The following is a 26,908-nucleotide window of genomic DNA, read 5'->3' on the forward strand; positions in this document are numbered from 1 at the left end:
AGCTTTAAAAGACGCCGAGTTTTTCAATAAAGTTGGTCTTGCTTCCTGTCTGCAACCAGAGCGTGTTGTGCATTTTTCCACTCCAGCATGTGTAGGCCCGGCTGACGTACGTGTAGCACCGGCTGGCGGATGTGTAGGCCCGGCTGATGGACGCGTAGGCCCGGCTGACCGACGCGTAGGCCCGGCTGACCGACACGTAGGCCCGGCTGACGGACGCGTAGGCCCGGCTGACCGACGCGCAGGCCCGGCTGACCGACGCGCAGGCCCGGCTGACCGACGCGCAGGCCCGGCTGACCGACGCGCAGGCCCGGCTGACCGACGCGTAGGCCCGGCTGACCGACGCGTAGGCCGGGCTGACCGACGCGTAGGCCGGGCTGACCGACGCGTAGGCCGGGCTGACCGACGCGTAGGCCGGGCTGACCGACGCGCAGGCCCGGCTGACCGACGCGCAGGCCCGGCTGACCGACGCGCAGGCCCGGCTGACCGACGCGCAGGCCCGGCTGACCGACGCGCAGGCCCGGCTGACCGACGCGCAGGCCCGGCTGACCGATGCGTAGGCCCGGCTAACGGGCCTGTAGCACCGGCTAGCACGGTCGTCTTGCTGATCTCGCTATCTCCTCTGTTATGTGGTGCGCGCGATGGACGTTGCTAGAAACCGTAGTGAGAGTGCAAATGTAGGAAGCGCTTGAAGCTGCTGCATGCATAGTATGTGCTGCCATCTTACTAGAGACGTTCTTTTTCAGTAATGTATTGTTTTAGCATTTGCAGCTCAAACACTCATGTATTTTAATAAAGTAACTATATGCCTATGTGGAAATTAAATTCATCACATAAATATTGAAGTTCAGAGATGTTGTACCTTTCAATACAGAGCAGAACAAAACCCTCAAGTTGCCTTTAAATCACAACCCCTAATACATGCATTTGAATCGCTATCAAATGTTCAGTCAAAACACCAGAAGGATCATGGTAATTTAAGAATTAAACATCCGCTATTTTATGTCGCAACCTCGAAATTACAAAGGGCCAACTAAACACAGTTGTTTTAGTAAATATGCTCCTCTCTCCTTGTTCCTGTCTTTCCACTGTGCTAACAGGAACATATCACTGAAGCCTGGGGTAAATATTTCTCAGCCAAAGACATCTTTGATAATAATACTTTTTGTCAGCTTTTCTTGTCATACATGTACGAGCGGATGAAAAATTCACTCACACTGGCAAAGGGCAAAATACACCCATTTTCTGAAATTTTAGTTGCGTGCCTTTATTTTCATTTCAGTGTTTCTTTGGTTTAACTATAGATCCAAGATGGTGGCGCGCACAGGTGCAGCGGCTAAATGCTCTCCAGTTTATCAATTTTGTCATACTACGCAGAGATGGGTATGATGACAATTAGGCTTTTGTCGTGTCAATGATGATGACAAAGTCTATGTCCGATTAATTAACCATAGTAATGTTAGTGATTGTCATACTTAAAAAAATTTGACGCGGTACATCCCTGATAGACAATGTATTCCAATGTGTTTCAGCGGGTATTTTTGTAGACCCTCTGATTCTAGAAGTTTCGTTTTTCAAGGTTTCTTTTTCATAAGCTTTCTCGGCAAGTCTGTTATTTCCATTTGCTGACTTTTTCCTGCAGTCTTTGATTTTTTGTGCTTAGCTGCTAACTCAGGGAACTGTCGGACATATAGAAGATCTGTATATTGCAGTTCTGGTGTTATCAGTCTTTCACATTTAATTTTAGTTTGTGCAGCCATGTTTGGATTAAGGTTGTAACCTTGGATGACAGCTTCTCCATACTGAAATGGCTTTAATCTAGCTTCTTTTATCTGAAGTGGGTCAACGGGCCCGCCCTCTTTCAGACATGTGATAGCTAATTTAGCCTGTATTTTTCTCAACTGAGCAACTTCAACTTTCATCTGGTCTTGTCCAACCACAATATCCACTTTGTGCCAAAAACTCCTGTTGAAATGCAGGTAGATTCTCCAGTCTAGAGCATTCCACCTCTTAATTTTTTCTGCAGTGGTTGGTAAAAGAGGGCTGCGTGTGCGTTGACTACGACTGTTCATCTTGAAGGAGACCACGTCATCCAGAGACCAGCAAAGGATGTATTTGAGCAAGATCACAGACTCTTCAAAGTATTCCAAAATGAGAATGAGGTGGAAGTCCTGTTCAATTGCAGCAATAGAATTATTAGTTCTTTCTTCCAATTCTTTATCATCTGACATAACATCGTTGTCAAAGCCAAAGTCAAAGGCTAAAATATTGTGAGCATAATGGTTACTGGGAACTGATGAATTGTAGTTTTGGCTACTCCAGTCTAGGAAGTCATCCAAGCTTGAAGTCTTGTGAAAGGCTGGGATACTCTTGTAGTAAATAAAGATGGAATCCATCATGTCCACTGGATTCCTGATGATGGAGAAGTAGAATGAATCCGCAGGCATCACCTTTTCCACCTGGGGCATATAAAATATTATTCAAAGAGGCACTAAAGTCATTTTACATTACATATTTTGCACCGTGACCGGACAATTCGCCGAAAGACGTTTGGCCAACGGACAGTTCGCTGAACGGACGTTTCGCCGAAACGCTCGCCCCGCCCCCGGATCGTGTGTGTACATGTTTTTCAACCTCGGCCCGCGGGCCATATACGGCCCATTACAGATAACATTCATTTAGGAATAAATAAAAGGACATATTTCTAAATACAAGTACGTACTACACTACAATGTGCTGCCAATTTTTTATATTTTTTATTTGATCCTTGCGTTTAAAGTAGTAGCCATTTGGACACGCAATGTAATTCATCAAAGCTGGGGATTGGTGTCTGACACTGAGAAAAAACAACACTAGAAGACCTTTGTGAAATTCTAAGTGCCTTGGGCAGACTAGAGGACTAGAGGGCTTAGAGAACAATACCTGAAAATGCCATGGAACCAATGTTCCCTCTAAACTGCACACGTGCGCAATTGCGCACTACTCTCATCTTCTCTGCGCACAGCAAATCATATGGAGCGCACAAAATAAAATCCAATTATTTTTTTTTAATTATTTTTTTTCATTTTTTTAGCTGTGAGACCGACGCGCGAACCACTCATCCGCCAGGCTGCCCATTCATAGATATTAATCATTACATTTGATTAAAAATCCATTTAAAAAAATATATATTTATTTTTCCCATGATGGCCGCCGTTCACGTGGCAGCCAGTGGCAGTAGCTCTGTCCACTCTTATGTTTTTCATGTTTTACAGCCCTTGTATCTTTTTTTAATTACATTTTAATATTTCTTAATACATTCCTTTTTACTTTACTGTGCAATTAGAAGAACAAGCGGTGAAATCGGGTGAGAAATGTCTAAATCTGCTCTGTGTGTGGTTGTGTGCATGTGTGTCTAGTACATTGGTTCCATGCAATGTTCCCTCAAATTTTTTGTTTGTCTGGGCAGAATGTCAATCTCCCTGAGCAGTACCGGTGTGAGCAACATCATCATTGCTTGCTATGGGCACACACCAATATCACACCTGCCATAAGCAGGTGAATGTCTACTACACATAAATGATTTAGTAATAATAAAATGTAATGATTAATATCTATGAATGGGCAGCCTGGCGGATGAGTGGTTCGCGCGTCGGTCTCACAGCTAAAAAATAGTTTTTTTTTTTTAAAAAGGGATTTTATTTTGTGTGCTCCATATGATTTGCTGTGCACAGAGAAGACGAGAGTAGTGCGCAATTGCACAGGCGCGCAGCTTAGAGGGAACATTGGTTCCATGGCATTTTCAGGTATTGTTCTCTAAGCCCTCTAGTCCTCTAGTCTGTCCTAGGCACTTAGAATTTCACATAAGTCTTCAAGTGTTGTTTTTTCTCAGTGTCAGACATCAATCCCCAGCTTTGATAAATTACATTGCGTGTCCAAATGGCTACTACTTTAAACGCAAGGATCAAATAAAAAATATAAAAAATTGGCAGCACATCGTAGTGTAGTACGTACTCGTATTTAGAAATATGTCCAGCGGGGGGCAGTACATGCCCTTGTTATTCCTAAATGAATGTTATCTGTAATGGGCCGTATATGGCCCGCGGGCCGAGGTTGAAAAACATGTACACACACGATCCGGAGGCGGGGCGAGCGTTTCGGCGAAACGTCCGTTCAGCGAACTGTCCGTCGGCCAAACGTCTTTCGGCGAATCGTCCGAGTACCATTTTGAAGTGTTTCATGCATAAACTAGGTCATAATTGGGGTGTGCCCTGGCTGAAGTGAGTTATTGGTGTAATTTTTCTCTTTTTTATTGCAATAACAATGTGCAATATCTTAGATTGTGCAATGTTATAGAATTTACCTTGCCTGGACGTGACTTTTTACATTTTTATATTACTTATTTATGTTTTTACTGGGAAAACGCAGTTTGTGGATTAGCACCACCAATTTCTTTATACGCAGCTGTGTATAATGACATTAAAGGCTTTTGATTGATTGATTGATTGATTGATTTGATTTGAATCGAATTTGCAAGTGAATTTGTTCTTCAAACTGTTCTTCCTCAACATTCACTAGCATCAGGAATGCTGAACAATGAGGAAAATTTTCTGGAGGTCGCCACTTCCTACTTCCTAGCTGAGCCACACCAAGCCAAGAGTATATGAATATAATGCAGCACAATGGTACCTCTACTTATCATCTTATGTATGTAACATAGGAAGTATACAGCAGAACCACCAAACTCGGTTGACCCCATTTCAGGAGTGAATACCCTTGTCCTATTTCCAGAGTGAATGCGATGCACGCAAAATCGATATAAAATATAAACAAAATAGCGTAGGACAATTTAAATCACACTGTTATTATCATGTTTTTACATTAATAGAAATATTGTTTTTGCAAATCATTGCAAATTATCACAGCTCTGGGGTCCTGGCTTCAAATCCAGGTCACGTTCCACCTTTGTGGAGTTTGCAGGTTCTCCCCGGGCCTGCGTGGGTTTCCTCCGGGTACTCCGGTTCCCTCTCACATTCCAAAAATGCATGTTGTGCAATGTGCAAATGTCTGTCCTTTTGGAGACGGTATCAACATGGGATATTTCGTTGAATAAGAAGCAATAAAGTTTGGCGTGTGTCTGGATTTCTTAAAAGCTTCATCCAAATTGCAATCCATTTTACGCTTATACCGAGGAGGTATATTGATAAGTGCTGTGTACACCTACTTGAACTTCCTTCAGAACTACTGATAGGATTTGTTTCAAAACAAAAGACTCGTGCTTTAGTCAGCCTTAATAATACTTACTTCTCTTATGAATAAAACGAAAACAAAAATGTTAGAGCGATAGAGGCTACTTATGCAAACGATTCTGAATCAATTGCCACACTGAATTCGCACAAGAAGAATCATTCGTCAGAACTTGTAGCTCGGATGATTCACAATGAACCCTTGTTACCGAATTCTTCCGGTTTACAGTGCAGTTTAATCAAGATGACGGAAGCCGTAGTGATGGTGTGAATTTAGAGGCATTTAAATTGGAAATTTGGTACTTTTCCAAAATGGTCGCTTAAAAAAAAAAAATAAGCGATAATTTTTGGGGATTTCCGGAGTTTTGGGAGGTTGTCCGGAGTCCTGGAATTTGCTTTGCTTTTCCGGGTAAACTCCGGAAATTCCGGAGTAGTTGGCAGCTCTGATACAGGTTAAGAAAAGCCTCAATGGGAATATTTTGTCTGTAGATACGAAGGATATTCCAAGTTACCAAACGTGAAATCTCCAAAATTGAAACATCCTCTTGTAGCATCCTGTATTTTATTTTCAAGTTGCTCTTCCATTGACTCTTAGTGGGGTAAAAGCCACCAGCGGAGTATGAGCATGACGTCTAACCAGGCACTTTTTGATCTCTTTCTGGCATCATGGTGTAGCCGCTTCGGCGGTGAGTTCCTGATTCATATGCATTCGGCTCTCGTTGTTACGGTGTTTCATTATGGGTCCAAAAATTTATGGTGCGAGTGAAAATAAAAACGTGCAGTTATCAAAGTGTTCACAAGTCTCACTATCGCCCAACATGACAATGAATGCCTTGGATATTTTAGGAAAATTATGAAAAGTCATCAAAGGCAATTGTTGTTGGATCCATATTTTACCAAACATAATACAATTTTAAGTGGGTGTTTAAATGCACTTCTACATGTTTAATTAGCTGCCAAGTCTTTGCCACTAACTCCTCCGACCTCACCTACGCACTTGCTCATCCACCCCAATTTTTGTGTGTTTCAGACATCATATAAAATTTTAGGGTTTTAGGGATAGTGTTGGATTTATTATGGGATGTTTCTATATGTTTTGTAAGCATTTTTAATAAGTAATAAGGCTATAAATTAATTCATGATAATATTATAGATGTATGCATTTTAATTACTTTTGTATAAGAGTGTCTTTAATTTGAGACTGGGGAAAACTCGAGGTCACCCTGCTGGCTCCAGCTTGTTGACATAACACCTCACCCTCCAAGGACTGTTTACTGGGAGAAAGACCTCGCAACCCAGACACCCAGATGCAGGTTCGCAATGATCTACAAAGGACTCATAAATTGTTTTGTCTGGGACGCCGGCAGTTTACCTTATAAAGAAATTATTATGCTTATACTGCAAATTCTTACGCAGGTGTTTTGGTTTCGATCTAATAATGGCAATTGTTTTGAATCAGATTACATTAAATGTTTTCAGTTTGTCGCGACTAAATACAGAGAAGAATATACTATACGTCAGAATGCTTGTGAACGAAGCGGCGTTACGAGTATCCTCCTTGCAAGTTGTAACCAGATATGTGAAAGATGTCTTCCAATTTTAATTAAATATTACTAATAATGATTTACTGGTATTAATCATTATTCCAACAGATAGTATCGGGGCTTTAAGAATTGTTGGAACTAATTGAAGCATTGTATAATATGTCTCTTCTTATGAAAATTTAAGTTACGAAAGCACTTGTGGAAATTGAATGCCATAATTTCCCCGGTGTGATGGTGGATGTCAAACTTAATTGTCTGTGCGGGGTTGATGATGTGTTTTCCCTCATGGTGCAAGGAAGGCAAATAGCTATGGCATTCCTGGCTGTGCATTTGGGATGAAACGCATAAGTAATTGTAATATATTGATAATGATAGTTGCCTCGGGTTATGGAAGTGTGTTTAACCACGCCACCTGGAGCCGTGGGGTAGCACAGCGTAACCCGGACGTAGTAGTGTTGTGTGTCCGGTTTGTTTGTGTGTGTGTGTGTTGTTGGGGAGTGGCAATAAAGAGCTACACGTGTTTTACCCTGGCTCCGCCGTCTATTGCTGTTATGGATATATTAACAGTTATATAAACTGCAAAGTTATTACAGTGGCGACGAGGATGGGATCCCTTTCCAGCGGTAGGGATTAAAAGTTTCGGACGAGGAGATTAAGGCGTTACAAGGAGGTAACGTGACTTTGTAGACTAGCATTAGCACGAGTGCTAAGCTAACGGCGGCGCTGCATCATGGCCAGATTCCTGGGAAATCTCGGCGAATACGAGGCACTTAAAGAAGATTTTGAATCTTATTTGGAACGTTTTGAGCAATGGATGATCATCAACGAAGTGGAGGAAGGTAAAAAAACCAACGTGTTCCTGTCTATAATAGGTGCAGAGGCCTACGGACTGTTGAAGGGCCTTTGCATACCAGAGAAGCCTAGTAGCCTCTCATATGAGGTGCTAAGTGGAGGATTAGCATCTCATTACAACCCGAAACCGCTGGTGATCGCGGAGCGATTCAAGTTTCAAAAGAGGAATCAGAGAGAGAACGAGTCTGTGTCGGATTATATTGTGGCGTTGAAGCAGCTATCCAGCCACTGCGAATTTGGTCTCCATTTGGACGAAGCAATGAGAGACAGATTTGTTTGTGGATTGAGAGTGGAAGCTATTCAGAGAAGATTACTCACGGAGCAAGATCTAACATTTAAAAAAACATGCGAACTGTCGTTATCCATGGAATTGGCATCAAAGAGTACGTTGGAGTTCGCTAGCAAAATGGAAGAACCTGCCACATTAAATAAGATTGACCAGGAAAAGACAAGCAAAAGTGCGTGGAAATACCAACCAGCCACCAGCGATTGGAAAAGTAAAACCACAAGTGGAAAATTCGGACCACAGAGAAGAGAAAATCACCAACCCTGTTACAGATGTGGACTAAGCAACCACGCCGCTCAGGAATGCAGGTATAAAGGAGAGACATGTTACAAGTGTTCAAAAGTAGGACACATAGCAAGGATGTGTACAACTAAAAATTGGCAAGGACACACACAGTATGTAAAAGGAAATAAAAATGAGACAACAGGAAATGCGGATGATGAACTGTGGGAGTCATATCGCTTGAATGCCGTGTATCCCACAAATGCTGTCTGGAATTGGAAGAAGGAAATGACAGTACAGGTCATAGTAGAAGGAACTCCTCTAGAGATGCAACTGGACACAGGGGCGGCGGTAACACTTGTTTCGGAAATTGTGTATAAGAAGCATCTCTCTCATCTGCCTTTGGAAGTAAGTAAAGTGCAGCTGTCAACTTTTTCCGGAGAGAACATTCCTTTGATGGGACAAGTGACGGCCAAGGTAAAATATGGGACCCAGGGTGGGGAGTTACCATTAGTGATCGTAAAAGGTGACAGACCAGCCCTACTTGGCCGTAACTGGCTCCAAAACTTCAAACTGGACTGGGCACGCATCTTCTCAGTTATACCAGCAAGGGGCGGTAACGACGCAGATGTGGATACAGTGTTGCAGAGACACAAAGCAGTGTTTGCTGAGGAGTTGGGCACTATTCGAAATTTTAAGGCCAACATTACAGTAAAGCCAAATACCAAACCGATCTTCAGGAAGGCCAGACCAGTGCCATATGCATTAAAGAATGCAGTTGAGACTGAGTTAAATCGCCTAGAGAAAGCTGGCATTATCTCAAAGAAAGAACATAGTCAGTGGGCCGCGGCCATAGTAGTGGTACCCAAAGCAGACAAGTCAATTCGTATCTGTGGAGACTATAAGGTCACAGTAAATCAAAGTGTGGAAGAGGAGACCTATCCACTACCAAACGTTGAAGACCTTTTTGCCACCCTAGCTGGAGGCATTCTTTTCAGCAAGTTAGACTTGTCACAGGCTTACCAACAGCTGGAGTTAGGAAAAGACTCAGAAAAGTATTTGACAATAAATACTCACAAAGGACTGTATGTGTATCATAGACTTTCATACGGAGTGTCCAGTGCTCCTTCCATATTTCAGAATGTGATGGACCAGATACTCCAAGGCTTGGAGCATGTCACCTGTTTTTTAGACGACATTTTGGTCACAGGAAAGACAAGAGCTGAACACCTGAGGAATCTGGAGGAGGTACTGAGCCGCCTGGAGAGCTACGGGGTAAGAGTGAAAAGAGCAAAATGTGATTTCATGCAGGAGAAAGTAGAATACCTGGGGCATCTGATAGATAAGGAGGGACTGCACCCCACTGCGACAAAAGTGGCAGCCATCGTTAATGCACCCCAGCCTACAAACGTCACAGAGCTACGGTCTTTTCTAGGACTATTAAACTATTATGGTCGGTTCATGAAAGACCTGTCGACGGTGCTGCAGCCGCTACATCAACTACTGAAGAAGGAAGTTGATTGGCAATGGACTACTAAATGTGCAGCAGCATTCAAAGATGCAAAAGAACAGTTAGTAAAAAGCTCAGTAGTAGTGCACTATGACACCAAGAAACCCCTGAGATTAGCTTCCGATGCATCCCCTTATGGAATCGGGGCTGTCATATCTCACATAATGGAAAATGGAGATGAGAAACCGATCGCATTTGCATCGCGTACATTGACAGAGGCAGAAAGCAAATATAGTCAGATAGAGAAAGAGGCTTTGGCCATAATTTTTGGCGTGACTAAATTTCATAAATATTTATATGGCCGAAAGTTCAGTTTAATAACTGACCACAAGCCCCTTCTTGCTATTTTGGGACCCAAGTCTGAAATTCCCACTTTAGCTGCTCTGCGAATGCAGCGCTGGGCGCTGAGACTGATGGCTTATGACTACAGTATAGAGTACAGAACGTCAGCAGAAAATGCCAATGCAGATGCGTTATCTAGACTGCCGGGGAAGGAAAAGGATAACACAGCGGAGGAAAACAGCATCTTCTATTTCTCAGTAGTAGATGAGCTTCCCGTGCAAGCTACAGAGATTGCACAGAGCACTCTCAGGGACCCAGTCCTATGCAAAGTACTGGAGCTGACTCGGTCTGGATGGCCAAGTCAAAACAAGGACGAGAGACTGAAACCATACTTTTTCAGGAAAAATGAACTGTCGGTGGAACAAGGTTGCATATTGTGGGGAATTCGAGTTATCATTCCACCAGCACACCGAGAGCGACTACTGCATGATCTTCACCTAGGACACCCGGGAGGGTGCAGGATGAAGGCCTTGGCCAGGAGCTATTTGTGGTGGCCGCAGTTGGACAGTGACATAGAACATACAGTATAACAATGTGACGCCTGTCAGAGTGTGAGGAAACTACCTGCAACCGCACCTCTACACGTCTGGAAATGGCCGACTAGAGTTTGGCAGAGAATACATATTGACTTTGCAGAGAAAGACCAACACCACTTTTTAGTACTAGTGGACAGTCATTCAAAATGGCTGGAGGTCATCGCCATGGCAACAACCACAGCAACCAAAATGATTGAGGCGTTGCGGAATATTTTTGCTTCCTACGGGCTTCCTGAGGAGATTGTTTCTGACAACGGACCTCAATTCACTTCGCAGGAGTACAAGACATTCCTGCTGAGCAACGGAATAAAACAAACTTTGGTACCAGCTTACCATCCCGCTTCCAATGGAGCGGCAGAGCGAGCAGTTCAGACAGTGAAAGCATCACTGCTGAAACAAGTACTCGAGGAGAAGAAACAAAAGGTCACAATAACTATGCAGCACAGGCTAGCTAACTTCCTGATAGCATACAGGAGTACACCGCACACTGTTACAGGATGTGCACCAGCGGAACTGTTTTTAAAACGTCAAATCAGGACCAGGTTCAGCTTACTGAAACCAGATCTCGCTCGAGTGGTGGAAGCAAAACAAGAGAAGCAGAAACACTATCATGATAGAACCACCTCCAAGCTGAGACATCTGTCTGAGGGTGACTCAGTTCTGATCCGGAATTTCCGTGGAGGGAAGGAGAGGTGGACAAAAGGAACAGTGGAAAAGAGACTCGGACCAGTCACCTACCTGGTGTGGAATGGTGTGAGCCGACGCTCGATCCACATTGATCATCTGCTGTACAACCAACCGTCCAGACCAGAGACATTGGAGCTTCCGGATGAGCAGCTGGACATCACAAACAAGTACCCTGTGGTGGTTCACGCAGATGTGGGGGGGAAAGGCACACCTGGAGCAGTAGGTGGTAGCCCGTACTCACCTGAAGAGACACGTGTAACATCTTCGCCAGGCTCAGTGGCCTGTGACAAGATAGTTACACCTGACAACCGAGCAGTCAGTTCCCCAGAGGTGTGTGGGCGCAGGTACCCAGTGAGAGATAGAGCACCTCCGAAGCGACTGAATTTGTGATCGGTCAGTTGTGAGGAACGTCGTTCCTAAAATAAAAGAGTTCCTGTTCATACAAAAATGTGAAAAGAGTTCCTGAGATTGAAATGTCAAAGACTGGAATATTGAGTCTAATGGTTGTGTTAGCAGTAATAATTTAGTTACAAGTTGAGAAGTAAAATTATAAAAAGTTAATGAGGCAAAGATAATTGTTGGAGTTGAGTGCTAAGTCTAAATAGGAACTTCATAGTTAAAGGGGGAGGAGTGTAATATATTGATAATGATAGTTTCCTCGGGTTATGGAAGTGTGTTTAACCACGCCACCTGGAGCCGTGGGGTAACACAGCGTAACCCGGACGTAGTAGTGTTGTGTGTCCGGTTTGTTTGTGTGTGGTTGTGTTGTTGGGGAGTGGCAATAAAGAGCTACACGTGTTTTACCCTGGCTCCGCCGTCTATTGCTGTTATGGATATATTAACAGTTATATAAACTGCAAAGTTATTACAGTAATGTTGCGACAGTATAACGTTATATACTATTTTTGAGTAACTTATTTTGGGATTGTTTTTTTTAAACTCAGTTTTTCTGAATAATTTATCTTAGGAGTTATGTTTTGAATTACTTGTCTTTCCAACACTTATCGGACTAATTTAAATTGAAGGTTGTTCATTTTTTTCCCCCTCATTTTTCTAATCCGCACTCAGACTCCCTACCAGCAGAAAAAAACTCAAGCAATCAGCAGTTATTGAGATACTTGGAAAAAAAACAACCCCAAAAATAAATTACTGTATTTACTCGCATATAAGCCGCTTTTGTCGGACAAAAAAAACATGACTGAATCGAGCATACAGCATATGCGCACAAAAACACGACATGCAAAAAAAACCTGCAAATTGAGGGCGCCGCGACACGATGACATCACTTCAAGATGGCGCCGTTGCGTCGGCGCGTGACGTTACAAGTTCGGCCGATACGTTCTTCTACCGTATTTATTCGCATGTAAGCCGCTTTTGTCGGACAAAAAAATATGACTGAATCCAGAGTACGGCTTATATGCGCATTAAAACACGACATGCAAAAAAGTCAGCACACCACAATGGTTAAGGCTGATCGAAGGTCTTGCGGTCGATCGTCAAAATATAAACCTTGATACCTGCGTAATGTGTATGCTATGCCAGAGACTTGGTGAACACTACGTATAGCGCTATGGGCATATTTCCTGGTTGTGCTTCGGTTACTTCCTTTTTTAATTTGTCTGCGTGCAAACAACACCCTCCCCATCGGAACACAGAAAGGAAACGATTGTACATTTGTGATTATGGAATAATTATTTCTTGTTCGAAAGTGACAACTATTGCAGTAATATGAACCATCGAAAACAATCGAGATATTTCGACATTAGCTTATGATATTGACCCTAATAGTGTGCTTTTGATTTATACAGTATCTCAGAAATACCACTTGTGATGATTTTTCTTAAGATTCAGAAATTTCAAGGCAACTTTCAGGGTGCGGCTTATACGGGCAGGTGGCTTATATAGTAAATACAGTACTCAAAAAAGGGATCTAGGTTTTTTTCTTTTTTTAATTTTCAAAGTGGCGGCCTGGCGGCTGAGTGATTAGTGCGTCGGTCTCACAGCGGGGGACCTGGGTTCAAATCCAAGTCAGTCCACCTGCGTGGAGTTTGCATGTTGCATGGGTTTTCTCCAGGCACTCCGGTTTCCTCCCACATTCCAAAGACATGCATGGTAGGCTGATTGGACACTCTAAATTGCCCCTAGGTATTAGTGTGAGCGTGAATGGTTGTTTGTCTCCTTGTGCCCTGCGATTGGCTGGCCACCAATTCAGGGTGTCCCCGCCTCTGGCACGAAGTCAGCTGGTATAGGCTCCAGCACCCCCCGCCACTCACGACCCTTGTGAGGATAAAGCGGTTCAGAAAATGAGATGAGATGAGTTGAAATTTTCAAAGTGAATGCAACACACTTGCGTAATATTGGCGGGTAGGCTGGCCGACAAATATTTAAGGGTTACCGTGGACACACCTGGCTACCCCCTGGTGGTGCAATTGCATGGATGTGCACAAGTCAAAATGTGTTAATGAATAGATCTGTAGGTCACTTGTCATTACTACAAAAGTCATTTTATACAAACTGTTTAGAATTATGAAACACTATCACGTTTGTTTCGGGTGTGATGTGATTCACTGTAAAATTACAAAAATGTTTTAAAAAGATGCTCACTCACTTTTGGCATCTTTATTCATGTTAAATAGGTGGGTTCTTTACTCGATATATTGATATTCATGAATTGAAATCTATCTGGTGTGAATCTAATATACAGTATTTATAAATACGCACTCACCTCAGCTTTTTTAAACCTCATGTGATTGCATAGGATGTGAAATTCCTTCATATTTCTGTTGCTGATACCTTCCACAAAATTTGAAGCAAAATAGTTGGGATAATAAAGTTGTTTTTGTTTGTTTCGGGGAAGTGCAAATGTCAAGTTCCTGCTTTCCCCATAGCGGTAAAGAATGTTTAGAATTGTGCTGCTTGCTGTCTTGTGTGTCTTGAGAAACACAATGTGAATTGCTGGGAGACACTTCCTTTCTGTATAAACAGTTGGGGTCTTTTCTTTGACTAAATATGAAGAAGAAGGCATGTTGGTGTGGTGTGTGTCTTTGCTAGCTATGGAACTCATTTCATCACTCTCTGGAGCCAAAGAATCTTCAAGTCTAGTCTTTATTCTCTTTTGATGATCCAACATTAAAAATGTTTCTGTTGAAATACCACCGGTCTTTGAGCCTGTGTAATGGAAGATTGTTGTATCGACACTGTTTGAAGGGATATCAGTTTCTTGTTGCCCATTTTTCACATTTTGATTATGAAGCTTTGCATTTCTTTCAGTCTGCCCTGATTGTACGTCCTGCATTTCTTTCAGTGTAGACAGAGTATGAGGGTCCATCCAAATATTTTGCTCTTGTAAGGAGTGTTTATTGGCAGGGGTCGAATTTACATGTGGGATCTCGTCAGACCTGAAAGAAATTACATTCAATTAAAGTGGTGTAAATCACAGCGTATTTCACAACATCTGAAATCCTTATGGCATCATGATTCCTTCATTCATTTTCCATACTGCCTATCTCAGGAGTGGGTAAACCGGTCCTCAGGGCCCCTGTGGGTGTAGGTTTTTGTTCCAACCGATCCTTCACAGACACTTTGACCAATGAGATTTATGCAGAAAACAAGAAGCACCTGACTGCAATTCACTGATTGCACTTGTAGGACACCAGATTGTTGAAAAAGTGTCCTCTTTATGGATTGGAATGGAAACCCACACCCACAGCAGCCCTTTGAGGAATAGTTCCCTTCTGGAAACTGCCGTGTTCTGGTTGGGGACTTCAATGATCATGTGGCCAATGACAGTGAGACCATGGATGGTCATTAATGAACACCATGTTCAAGCATAACGGGGTACGTATGTGCACTTAGCACCAGGACACTCTAGGCCGCAGTTCAATGATTGGATTTGTTGTTGTGTCATCGGACTTGTGGCAACATGTCTTGGGCCCTCAGGTAAAGAGAGGAGCAGAGCTGTCAACCGATGACTACCTGGGGATGAGTTGGCTGCGATGGTGGAAGAAGATGCCAGTCCGACCCAGCAGAACCAAACATTTTGTGAGGGTCTGCTGGGAATGCCTGGTAGAGTCCCCTGTGAGGAGTTTCAACTAGCACCTCCGACAGAGCTTCTCTCATGTCCGGGGCGACGTGGCAGAGATTAAGTCCACGTTCCCTACCGCTATTGCTGAGGCGGCTGACCGTAGCTGTAGCCACAAGGAGGTTGGTGACTGTCATGGCCTTTTTGGCCTGCGGCACGCGGCTCTGGTGGTCTCTGAAGCAAAAACCCACATGTGGGAGGAGTTTGATGAGACCTTGGAGAACGACATCTGGACGGTTTCAATAAAATTTTGGTCGGCCATCTGGCATCACAGGAGGGGAAAGCAGTGCACCATCAACACAGTGTAAAGTGGGGATGGGGAGCTGCAGACCTCAACTCAGGATGTTGTGAATCGGAGGGCCACATACTTTGACGAACTCAACTCCACCGACAGGATTTTCTATGAAGAAGCAGAGCCTGAAGACTCTAAGGCAGATTCTCTGATCTTTGGGGTTGAAGTCGCTCAGGTGGTTAAAAAGCTCCTCAGTGGCAAGGCCCCAGTGTTGGATGATATCCGCCCAGAGTTTCCAAGGGCTCTGAATATTGTAGGGTTGTCTTGGTTGACACGCCTCTGCAACATCACGTGGACATCAGAGACAGTGCCACTAGATTGACAGAAAGGGGTAGTGGAGGACCGTAGGTGTGTTCCAATTATAGGGGAATCAGACTCCTCAGCCTTCCCGGGAAGGTGTATTCGGGGCTACTGGAGAGGAGGGTCCGCCAATACGTTGAATCGTGGATTCAGGAGGCGGAATGTTGTTTTCTTCCTGGTCGTGGAACAGTGGATCAGCTCTATACCCTGAGTATGGTACTAGCTACTGTGTTAGTAGAGTAGTAAGTATTCACTGCGTCCACTAGTATCCTGCCTCTCCCAAGGTGCAAACGTAGGTAAATAGAACTGCGCATAAAGTGCCATCGAGAGTGCCATGCTGTGACAAAAATTCTGTACTTTCCCTGGCTTGGGTCTGCAGTACCAGCATATTTGAAAAGCAGTCATGCCCGGATGCATTATGTGCATTTACTTGTTTGTTTTTTCATTCCAGCACTAAAGTCAATACAACTGAACAATTGTCAGCGAGCCCCTAGTTGGAAACTCATGAAGCACAACTGCATCCCTCTGGTGAAGAAGTGCCTTTCTCTTTCCCATCATGAATAGAATGGCACAGGTGTTAACTGTTTTGAATTGTTAACGATAACATAAAAACTGATGAATAGATTTTCTTGACATTAATTTGTTCAATCAACACTTCTCTAACCAAATCCAGTCTGATAAATTAATTTTACCTTTCTTTGTAGAGTAGTAATGTCTGAATGGCAATGCAGACAACAATCAAAATCAGTAATATCAACAGCAAGGGACACTTTCTGCTGAATATTCTTCGCGTGCACCTGCAAAGGAAACCACCAAATAAAAGTATGAGGTTTTTCTACTAAGGTGACCCTGACTTAATAGTGCTATCATCAAGCTTAGACCTGTATTCCGCTATTAATGGTTTTTGTGATAAGCAAGCAGCAAAGCAGATCTCCTTCAGTGTTTAGAAAGTAAGAATATGGTTTAAAGCAAGTGTAAAATAAGGCCACCTATGATTAGGATATGATAGGAAAAAGCAATAAGCTGTATTCTTTCTTAAATGATCTGCACGTAAGACTGATATACAAATCAAAACCAATTTATTAATTCAATACGGAAGTAAAAGCTACCACAAGAGGCCGATTCACCACATAAAGTTTGATGGGCTGCGATGTATCCTAACGGGCTAAGGCTAGTAGGAATAGGGTTACCCAGAATGGGCTACTTATGATACCGCCTATTAAGACTATTATCCAAGTATAATGAGATTTGAAGTTTCACAATGAAGTGCACACATAAATAATCAATAAATATATAAAAATAAATAAGTCGTCAACATGAGTTGTCGACATAAATAAGTAATAAACGTAGATAAGTAGTCAACATGAATAAGTGGTCACACAGAGTGGTGGAACGAGGCGCTAAACGTCTCCTAACCCGTGGAACCCATCCTGGACTTCTGACAGAAGATCCGCTCTGGTGACCTCACTTGGACTACGTATTTATTGATTATTTAGTGATTATTTATCTCTACTATGTATTGATTTTCTATGTGTCTGCTTGTTTGTCGTTGCATTTTTATTTATTGATTATTTAGTTATTAGTATTTATCTCTACTATATATTGAGTCAGCGAGTGGTGAGAATTGGCGCTGAACGTCTCCAAAAACCATGGAACTCATCCTGGACTTCAGCCGGAACAAGCTCGCTTCACTCTACTGACCTCACTTGGACTACTTATCTATTGATTATTTATTTGTCTCTGTTGTTATTTGTGCACTATGTGGTGGAAGCTTTAAATCTCAATATACTTGTATAATGACAATAAAAGCATTCAATTCAATTCAATAACAAATAAAAAGTACAAAAAGTGACTAAAGTGGTTAGCAGCCCATGGAGTTTTAGTGCAAGTATAAGATAAGAAATTAGTCTCGATTAGGTCCTTCTAAGTTTGAGAACTCCACTTGATCTTTTTGGGTTGTGTTGATCACCCTCTGCATTTTTGCCCGCAAACTTTCGGGGACCACTATTCTGGTCTCTCTAAATAATATTCCTTCAGTAGCAGTGATATCAATTTTGTTACGTACGGGGATGGAGGACCCCAAAGCAGGCAAGGGTGCGAGTCTGGTACGTTCAAATATTTATTTCGATCGGCCGCGAGGCGGGCGAGCACAAGAGGGGACGGCGCAGGCGGGTCGATGGCCGTAGCGGGAAGATCGGTTGCCGTGGAGTCCGTGTGGCGTGTACAGGTTCGAAGGGGCAGTCGTTGTCCGTGGTCCGTGATCTGTGGTCGTTGTCCGTGATCTGTGGTCGTTGTCCGTGATCCGTGATCCGTGATCCGTGATCCGTGGTCGGAATCCTCACAGTATTCTGTTTACACGATCCAGCAACATGGCCATGTTCCTGGTGGCTTTGAATACTCCTTGTAGGGTAATGACTCACACCTGGCAGCACTCGAGTCATTAGGGGCTGTACCTGTGATTTGGTGACAGGCGCAACCAGCCACCAGTCTAGTCTGGGGCCTGACAAATTTGTCCAATTTTAGGTTTATTAGAAACAATCAGAATCTGAATCAGCAAAACTGTATTTTGACACAATGATCATATCACACATGACTTACTGCCTAACAAGTTAGTCATTGGCCTTATTTGAAATTAATGTTGTATATATACAAACTTAGGAAAAGCCTTTGGACTCTGGGTGCTGTATATGCCAACCCCTTTTATGGGATCGTGATGAGTATTTTATGATTGATCTCTGCCCACACAGTTATCCGATAAATGAAAAAATTAAAATGTTCAATGACTGTACTAATGCCTCTTTTTCTATTGGAACATAATTAATACATTTAGAGGTGGAAAGAGCCCTGGATGTGTAAACCACAGGTCTCTATCGGTTTCCCTATTCTTGTAGCAGGACTGCACCCAGATTTGGCGGCGTCTGCTGAGATTAAGATTTTTCATCATAAAACCTGAGGATTGGTGAACCTATGATCAGTTTTTTAAAGTTTCTTAAACTATTGTTGATGATTACTATCCCAACACCATTCATTGGCTTTGCATAGCAAACTTCTCATGTGAGCTTTGTGTGAAGACAAATTTGGCACAAATTTGCCGACGTAATTGATTATGCCAAAAAACGATGAACACTCTTATCACTATGCAGCAGCATGTTTCTAATGGTGCTCACTCTATTTTGACAAACTTGGACTCCTTGAGCTGTTATTTCTTCGCCCAGGAAGACTATTTTGGCTTTTCTGAATTTTTGCTATTTTTGCATTTAGAGAGAGAGAGAGAGAGAGAGAGAGTGTGAGAGAATGAGAGAGAGTGAGAGAGAGAGAGAGAGAGTGAGAGAGAGTGAGAGAGAGAGAGAGAGAGCAAGAGAGCGAGAGAGAGAGAGAGAGAGAGAGAGAGAGAGAGAGAGCAAGAGAGAGAGAGGGAGAGAGAGAGAGAGAGAGAGAGAGAGACAGAGAGAGAGAGAACGAGAGCGAGCGAGAGAGAGAGAGAGAGAGAGAGAGAGAGAGAGAGAGAGAGAGACAGAGAGAGAGAGAGAGAGACAGACAGAGACAGACAGAGACAGACAGAGAGAGAGAGGGAGAGAGAGAGAGACTTGACGGATGCGTTCGTAACGTAACAACTTTTAAATTTAACTTAAATTAACTTAGATTCCTATACACACACACTTAAAAAGTTTTTATCTCACGTTACACTAAATGTAAACCTTCTTGTGCAATAACCATGACAAAGAGGTTAATACATTCCATTGTGGCTTTCGAGGCGAACTTCCTCCTTCCCCATAGGTATTGGCAAGCCAGCTCATTCACCTGTACACTACACTACTTTTTCGATTATTTCATGCTTAATAACGATTGTCATCCTTTTCTTCGCACTACCCTTCATTGCACCGGCTTGCATTGGATCCTTTGTGTTTCCCTTAATTCTGTACTGACTAACGCAAAAAACACTGAAAAAATACAACGTTCCGCCCAGTGCTAGTAGAGATCTTTGAACGAGGGACATGCGGCATGAAAGATAGTGCGCTGAAATCATAAGTAGCCTCTCGCGACTGTCTCAAATGATCGTATCTCAAAATTTGTCTCGTATCTCAAAATTTGTCTCGTATCTCAAAATTTGTCTCGTATCTCAAGGTAAATAGTTGCTCGGTATTTTACTCGTATCTCAAATTCCTCGTACGTCGAGGGTTTACTGTATTGCAGCGGTGGGCGTGAATTTCTAAGCGACGCATTCAATTCTATATCTTAATCAATCCAACCCTCAAAAACTATTTTTTGGCTTTAAAACCTTTAATGCAGCTACAGCTGCGACACATATAAAAAAGCATCAATAATAACCTCATACAATTGAAATATTATTTAGGAATATAGCCGTATTTTACTCACCAAAAATCTTTTTTATTTGTACACAAAATCCATCGTCCTTTCTTTCCTCATTTTCTATCGCCATCGAAGCTAATGCTGAAAGTCGAGCCTGTCCTGTCGTATTTCTGGCATACGTTTTTATTCAGTTTAGTGCTGAAAATGTTCGTTCCCGGTTGTGACAGGCTTGCCTGCTTCGGAGTTGTCCGACCTTTCTTAATGATGTCCAGCTTTTCTTGAAAAGTCCGTCTTGTGCAACTCGCTCCAGATACAGTTTGGTAGCTCTGGCTAGTCCACTCTATCACTAGCCAATCATAGTTGGTGAAAACGATGACGTATCCCTAAGCCTGCGAGAAGGCATTGGTGTCGCCTACTCAAAATCTGATTGGTTAAAGCAGGGGTCACCAAACTACGGACTAAGCACTGTGCTGCAAAGTGTTGACGTGGGATTCTGTAATGAAGGTTGTGGTGTCGTGCATAAACTTCATCAGGGCAAAGGGAGAAGAGTGTGCATGGCACAACAGAAAGTTAATGTTCCATGGCTTTTTTTCTATGAAGAACCCAGAGAGAGTTATTTAGATATTATTTATTTCATAAATAGTGTTATTTATTTCCTGTTTTTTTTCTGTGAAGAACTCAGAGAGGGTTATTTAGTTATTATTTATTTTATTAATATTGTTATTATTTGTTTCCTGACTTTTTCTGTAAAGAACCTGGAAAGGGTTATTTGGTTATGTGTGGCTTTCTGGAAAACAATACATTTTTTAAGCTCCCCTACGATCGTCACACTTTTTCTGTTACAAACTGACACCGGCCCCCCATCAGAGAAGGGAAAAGTTATGTGGCCCTCACAGGAAAAAGTTTGGGGACCCCTGGGTTAAAGCAACAGTTTTATCAACGCTTGTTTTATGGAGCAGAGCCTGCAGAACTGATTGTGAAGGCCTCAAGGCAAATTTCTGACCCTGTCAACAAATAATAGCTGAAATGTGATTGGTTAGATCAGGGGTCACCAAACTACGGCCCACGGGCCGGATACGGCCCGCCGGCACATTTGGACCGGCCCACTGAACAATACCAGAGATGCTATCGGATTTTTTTTCCTATTTGGCCTTGAAGACTGGGACGTTTTAATCTTGTGTTTGGTTCATTGCACCCCTGCTGAGCCCACAAATCATCCCAGTGAAGCGGGGCTTCGCATTGCTTCTTTGGTGACACGCGCGGGGAGAGTGTTTCCCTTTGATGCATGCGGGCACGTCCACCGTTGCATGCACGAGCAGTGTTACCGAGACATCTGGACGATCGCAGGTGAGGGCGGAGCCCTGGGACCATCGCGGACTATTCAAGCATATTAAAACTGCAACCTGTTTGAGAACGGAATAATGGCGAAAAAGTTAGGTGAGAGAAAAATTGATTCAGAATGCAGGGTATTTAACCTGGAGTGTACAAACGATTATTTTTTTGTTCAATGCAAAGAAAAGGCTGTTTGTCTCATTTGTCAAGAGACGGTGGCGGTATTCAAAGAATACAATCTTTGCCGACACTATGAATCCCGTCACAAAGACAAGTAAGATAGATTGCAAGGCCAAATACGAGCAGACAAACTCTCAAAGCGAAAAAGTGGACTACTATCTCAGCAGAACCAGGCATCCGTTCGGGCCAGCTTTTGGGTTGCTAAATTGATAGCAAGCAGCGGTAAGCCTTTCACTGACGGAGAGTTTATTTAGAAATGTATGGATACTGTCGCGGAGGAGGTGTGTCCCGAGAAGAAAGATGCATTTAATGCCGTAAGTCTGTCGGTGAGTACAATGACCAGACGCGTTGAAGAAATCGGGAGTAATGTATATGCCCAGCTGCAGCAGAAGACAAAATAATTTGACTTTTTTTCATTAGCACTGGATGAAAGCACGGACGTGCAAGACACAGCGCAACTGCTCATTTTTATTCGTGGAGTTAGCGCAAACTTTGAGATTTGCGAGGATCTGGCAGCCCTCCAAAGTCTCAAAGGGACTACAACGGGAGAGGATATTTTTGACAAAGTGTGCCAAACCATGGAGAAGTTGGACCTGGACTGGTCAAAGCTAGCTAGCATCACGACTGACGGGGCTCCTAGCATGGTGGCCGAAACTCGCGGTCTAATAATGGGACGCATGAACCGGGAGTTGGAAAAAAGGGGTCTCACCGCCCCGCTACGAGTCCACTGCCAAATTCACCACCAAGCACTGTGCTGCAAAATGTTGACGTGGGATTCTGTAATGACGGTTGTGGTGTCGTGCATAAACTTCAGAGCAAAGGGAGAAGATTGTGCATGGCACAACAGAAAGTTAATGTTCCATGGCTTTTTTTTCTATGAAGAACCCAGAGAGAGTTATTTAGTTATTATTTATTTCATAAATAGTGTTATTTATTTCCTGTTTTTTCTGTGAAGAACTCAGAGAGGGTTATTTAGTTATTATTTATTTCATTAATAGTGTTATTATATGTTTCCTGACTTTTTTTCTGTAAAGAACCTGGAAAGGGTTATTTGGTTATGTGTGGCTTTCTGGAAAACAATAAAAAAAAATTAAGCTCCCCTACGATCGTCACACTTTTTCTGTTACAAACTGACACCGGCCCCCCATCAGAGAAGGGAAAAGTTATGTGGCCCTCACAAGAAAAAGTTTGGGGACCCCTGGGTTAGATGCTTAAATATGAAAACACAGCGCAACCAGGAAGGAAGCTGACAGACAATTTGGAATTATTTAACCCTAGAATGGGTACCCTTCATTGCACCGTCTTGCTTAGGACCCATTTTTCCCCCGGTAACCATGGTAACCCTCTATTTCATAAGCGTAAAAGGTAACCCCTGAAATAGAGGGTTACCATTCTAGGGTTAATAAGTATTCATGGCCAAAACATAATTAACATCAGTCTGTGATTCAGATATTTTTTCAGGCCAGCAGAGAAGGCCTCGCAGGCCCTGACGGTCCACCACTGCTGTATTGCTAATATTACGGGAACAATAGAAAATTTTCAGTTTGCAACAGTATTAATCTCGCTTGAACTGCAATGTTTTTTCCACAGGATTTTCACAATGTTTTCTTTCATTTTATTTGTCGGCAGTGTAATATTGCATGGATTGATTTAAAATTTTCTTTTTCTGTTTTGTATAACCTGTTCTTTTAAACGGCATACTGTTACACAGAATAATAGCGCTGAATAACTTTAAATGCTAGAAGTGTTTTTAATGTGAGACAGGGGAGTTCGAAAAACCTCTTGTTCTTTATATTGAAAATGCAGCTTGGCAGAAATGTATTTTTCAGGACGCACAGAACACGTACCGTATTGGCCCGAATATAAAACTGTGTTTTTTTTTTTGCATTGAAATAACACTGAAAAAGTGTTATTTGTACACAAATACAATTACAAGTGATACTAATTATCACTTATTTGGGCCTTTTGCCGGGAAAGTGCACCTTATGGAGAAGCCATCGTCGATGTCGAGTCAATGATGATGACAAAGCCTATGTCCGATTATTATTATTATTATTATTAATGTGAAGGGCACAAACTTAAAAGCAACAGCTGATGCGTGAACGACGGAGGAGTTTGTTAGTCTTTTAGTATACATCTTAGCGCTGGTGGTACAACTTCTCACGGTGGGCTGTTTTTACAAAGGAACTGAACATAATTAAACGAACTGTAAATCATCTTTCGGCTGGTACGCTACACTGATGTTTAATGCAGTTATTGCAATTTTGTTGTTTTCTCACAGTAGATTAATTTGGTTAATTTTCATTTAAAAAACAGAAGTCATTCATTTACAAATGTGACATATTTGAATGTTCAGATATGTGATAGACAGTTTTTGCATGATTTGAATGAGGCAAAATAAGATGCTTTTTCTCTCAAATATTTGAATCAGATTTTTTTAATACAGGCACAATACATATTAATGAACATATACATGTTCATGTTAATGAACATATAGGTATATGAAAATATGTAAGATTGTAGCCGGAGGCTAATTTCCATCTTTAGTCATTTGGCGGGTTGAAGATAATATCAACAAGGTAATAAAGGACAAAAGACTAGAAAGCAGGATGAAAACAATGAGACATACGTATCTAGTGATAAAGCTAATTTAGAATTGGCTCAGTAATATCAATTTCACCTGAACTTATTCTTTTATTTTGTGAGTCAATCATCCTCGCAAAGTGCAAATTGCATAGTTTACCTAACATTACCAAGTTTACCAAATTACATAGTTAGCTAGGGCAGGACATTTTGTGAGTTTGAATTACTACCACTCAGCTATGTTTCAGTACTCGTCTGAATTTAGATGAATAATTCAAGCCAAACATGAGAGGACTTACAAGTAGATGTAGGTGAAACCTTGGTCCTGGAGCCATTTTCTCTGAGGGGACAGCATCTCCTGCAAAACCCGAACCAGCTCCCTTTAAAATTTAGAGGTGGTTAAACCACAGAGTGACGGTCTTGTTGTGATATTGCATTTAGACTCTAAATGCAACCACAGAGTGACTGTGTCTTGTTGCACGAGTGACCGATGGACTCTCTCTCTCTCTCTCTCTCTCTCTCTCTCTCTCTCTCTCTCTCTCTCTCTCTCTCTCTCTCTCTCTCTCTCTCTCTCTCCCTCCCTCTCCCTCCCCCTCCCTCCCTCCCTCCCTCCCTCTCTCCCTCTCTCCCTCTCTCCCCCTCTCCCTCTCTCCCTCTCTCCCTCCCTCCCTCTCCCTACCCCCCTCCCTCCCTCCCTCCCTCCCTCCAGCCCTCCCTCCCTCCCTCCCGAGAGAGGCCCGGCCGGCCCCACCCAACCCGGAGTAATGATGGACATTTTAGGCCAGATCTCACCTCTAGCAGTGATGATAACAATGGCTATCTCTCTGGGCAGAAAGAAGGGTCTGCATCTCAACGGCATGAATTCTATGTCTGGGGAACAGGGAGGGAGAGAGGGAGAGAGGCAGAGAGAGAGGCAGAGAGAGAGGCAGAGAGAGAGGCAGAGAGAGAGGCAGAGAGAGAGGCAGAGAGAGAGGCAGAGAGAGAGAGGCAGAGAGAGAGAGGCAGAGAGAGAGGCAGAGAGAGAGGCAGAGAGAGAGGCAGAGAGAGGCAGAGAGAGAGGCAGAGAGAGAGGCAGAGAGAGAGGCAGAGAGAGAGGCAGAGAGAGACAGAGAGTTTACTGTTGAAAGCGATCAACCAGGTAATCTCTCGCTCTCAAAATTATATTATGCATTATATATCCACTTGATGGAGCTCTAATAACAGAAATAGCATCTGCACCTCAGTAAACATGAATCGGACGTCTACCGCCGTCAATGGCAGCTTATTGATAATGTGTTAAATTTGGGACAATAATAGTATAAAAGAGGCAAGCTTGTCTATACCAGGGGTGGGCAAACTTTTTGACTTGCGGGCCAGAATGGATACTAAAATTCCAGCCCTCTGAAAAAAACACCAAAAACAAAACTTTTCCAGAAAAAAATGGACATCGTTAAGAAAGGGCGGTCAACTCCGAAGCTAGCAAGCCTGTTACAGCCGGGAAAAGGGTATGTGCGCCACTTTCATATAAATGCTTTCATATAAGCATTTGAGAGCGAGAGATTACCTGGTTGCTCACTTTCAACAGTAAACTGTCTCTCTCCCTCTTATAAGAGGGAGCGAACCCGGCGACCAAACGTCCGATCGACGGCCCGTCCGTTCTACGAAACGTCCGGTCGACCAAACGTCCGGGGACCAAACGTCTTTTGACAAAACGTCCGAGTACCCACGCGGTGTGGTCAAGAACTGCATTCTATTACCACAACCTCAAAACTAGAAGCTGATTCATTATAATACGTACACAGAGCAGACTGAATGGCAGGGAGCCTCGGGTTCGCGGAGCTGATGGTGGAATTTCCCAGAAATGTTTCAAAGTACAAACTCTGGGCAACGTTATGGTGGACGCCCTTGCCCTTGTCAGAAAATAGAGTTCTCAAACTATTCCACAAAGATCTGCAGTGGGTGCAAGGTTTTGTTCCAAATGATCCAGCAAGGTCAGTTTAATCAATGATATTTTTTCTTAAACAAGCAACGCTCAATAGTAATCAACGGATTAAACATTTAAGACACCAGATTGGAGAAAATATTTCCTCTTCCTCAGTTGAAATGAAAACCAGCACCCACAGTGGCACGTGAGGACCGATTTGGACAACCATGCACAATGATATTTCAATCACCACCCACAGAGCCCTCATTGTGAAGAGATGTTGGAGAGGCTGGTCTGGCGGGCGTCCGCGTCGGCCCTTGACGAGGACTGGGAGGGGCCGGAATGGGAGGGGCCGGACTGGGAGGGGCCGGCCTGGTGGGCGTCCACGTCGGCACTTGACAAGGAGTGGGAGTGGCCGGTCCGGCGGGCGTTAGCGCTGGCCCTTTAAGTGATGGCCGAGCACCCTGGCCTGAACAGAATTTCAGAAAGATCGTCGGCCCCCTTACTCTGACTGCTCGGGGGTCCGCCGACCCCCTCATCCAGGTGGCCCGGAGAGTAGCCGCCCCGACCCCCTCGTCCAGGGAGCCCAGAGAGTCGCCGCCGCCGACCCCCTCGTCCAGGGGGGCCAGACAGTCGCCGCCGCCGACCCCCTCGTCCAGGGGGCACGGAGAGTTGCCCCTGCCGACCCCCTCGTCCATGGGGCACGGAAAGTTGCCGCCGCCAAC

The 26,908-nt window shown here is 43.3% G+C and overlaps 1 protein-coding gene across 5 annotated transcripts; it reads right to left on the reverse strand.

Annotated features, from left to right (window-relative positions):
* Nucleotides 1-484: 484 nt before the first annotated feature.
* On the reverse strand, nt 485-25,273 carry LOC144083565 (galactose-3-O-sulfotransferase 2-like). 5 transcript variants are annotated; one of them, XM_077611527.1, is made up of 5 exons: nt 25,073-25,170; nt 24,580-24,638; nt 16,567-16,671; nt 13,927-14,599; nt 485-2,456 (listed from the first exon to the last, which is right to left on the reverse strand). In XM_077611527.1, exons 2-5 carry the CDS (start codon nt 24,633-24,635, stop codon nt 1,572-1,574), a joined length of 1,719 nt encoding a protein of 572 aa, XP_077467653.1. In that variant the 5' UTR covers nt 24,636-24,638; nt 25,073-25,170; the 3' UTR covers nt 485-1,571. The 5 variants fall into 5 exon arrangements, with proteins under 5 accessions (XP_077467653.1, XP_077467654.1, XP_077467656.1 ...); XM_077611528.1 differs by lacking the exon at nt 13,927-14,599 and having other exon boundaries at nt 25,073-25,273; XM_077611530.1 differs by lacking the exons at nt 13,927-14,599; nt 16,567-16,671 and having other exon boundaries at nt 25,073-25,273.
* Nucleotides 25,274-26,908: the final 1,635 nt, after the last annotated feature.

The sequence above is a fragment of the Stigmatopora argus genome, chromosome 10, assembly GCF_051989625.1.
Source record: "Stigmatopora argus isolate UIUO_Sarg chromosome 10, RoL_Sarg_1.0, whole genome shotgun sequence".
Taxonomy (NCBI): domain Eukaryota; kingdom Metazoa; phylum Chordata; class Actinopteri; order Syngnathiformes; family Syngnathidae; genus Stigmatopora; species Stigmatopora argus.

What these genes read in the sequence shown, in the direction of transcription:
- LOC144083565 (XM_077611527.1), bottom strand. Translation starts at nt 24,635, where the DNA reads ATGCTGTCCCCTCAGAGAAAATGGCTCCAGGACCAAGGTTTCACCTAC. An exon ending in TTACTACTCTACAAAGAAAG is followed by an intron (nt 14,600 to 16,566) that starts GTAAAATTAATT and finishes AATTTCTTTCAG; the next exon opens with GTCTGACGAGATCCCACATG. An exon ending in TGAGGTTTAAAAAAGCTGAG is followed by an intron (nt 2,457 to 13,926) that starts GTGAGTGCGTAT and finishes TATATGCCCCAG; the next exon opens with GTGGAAAAGGTGATGCCTGC.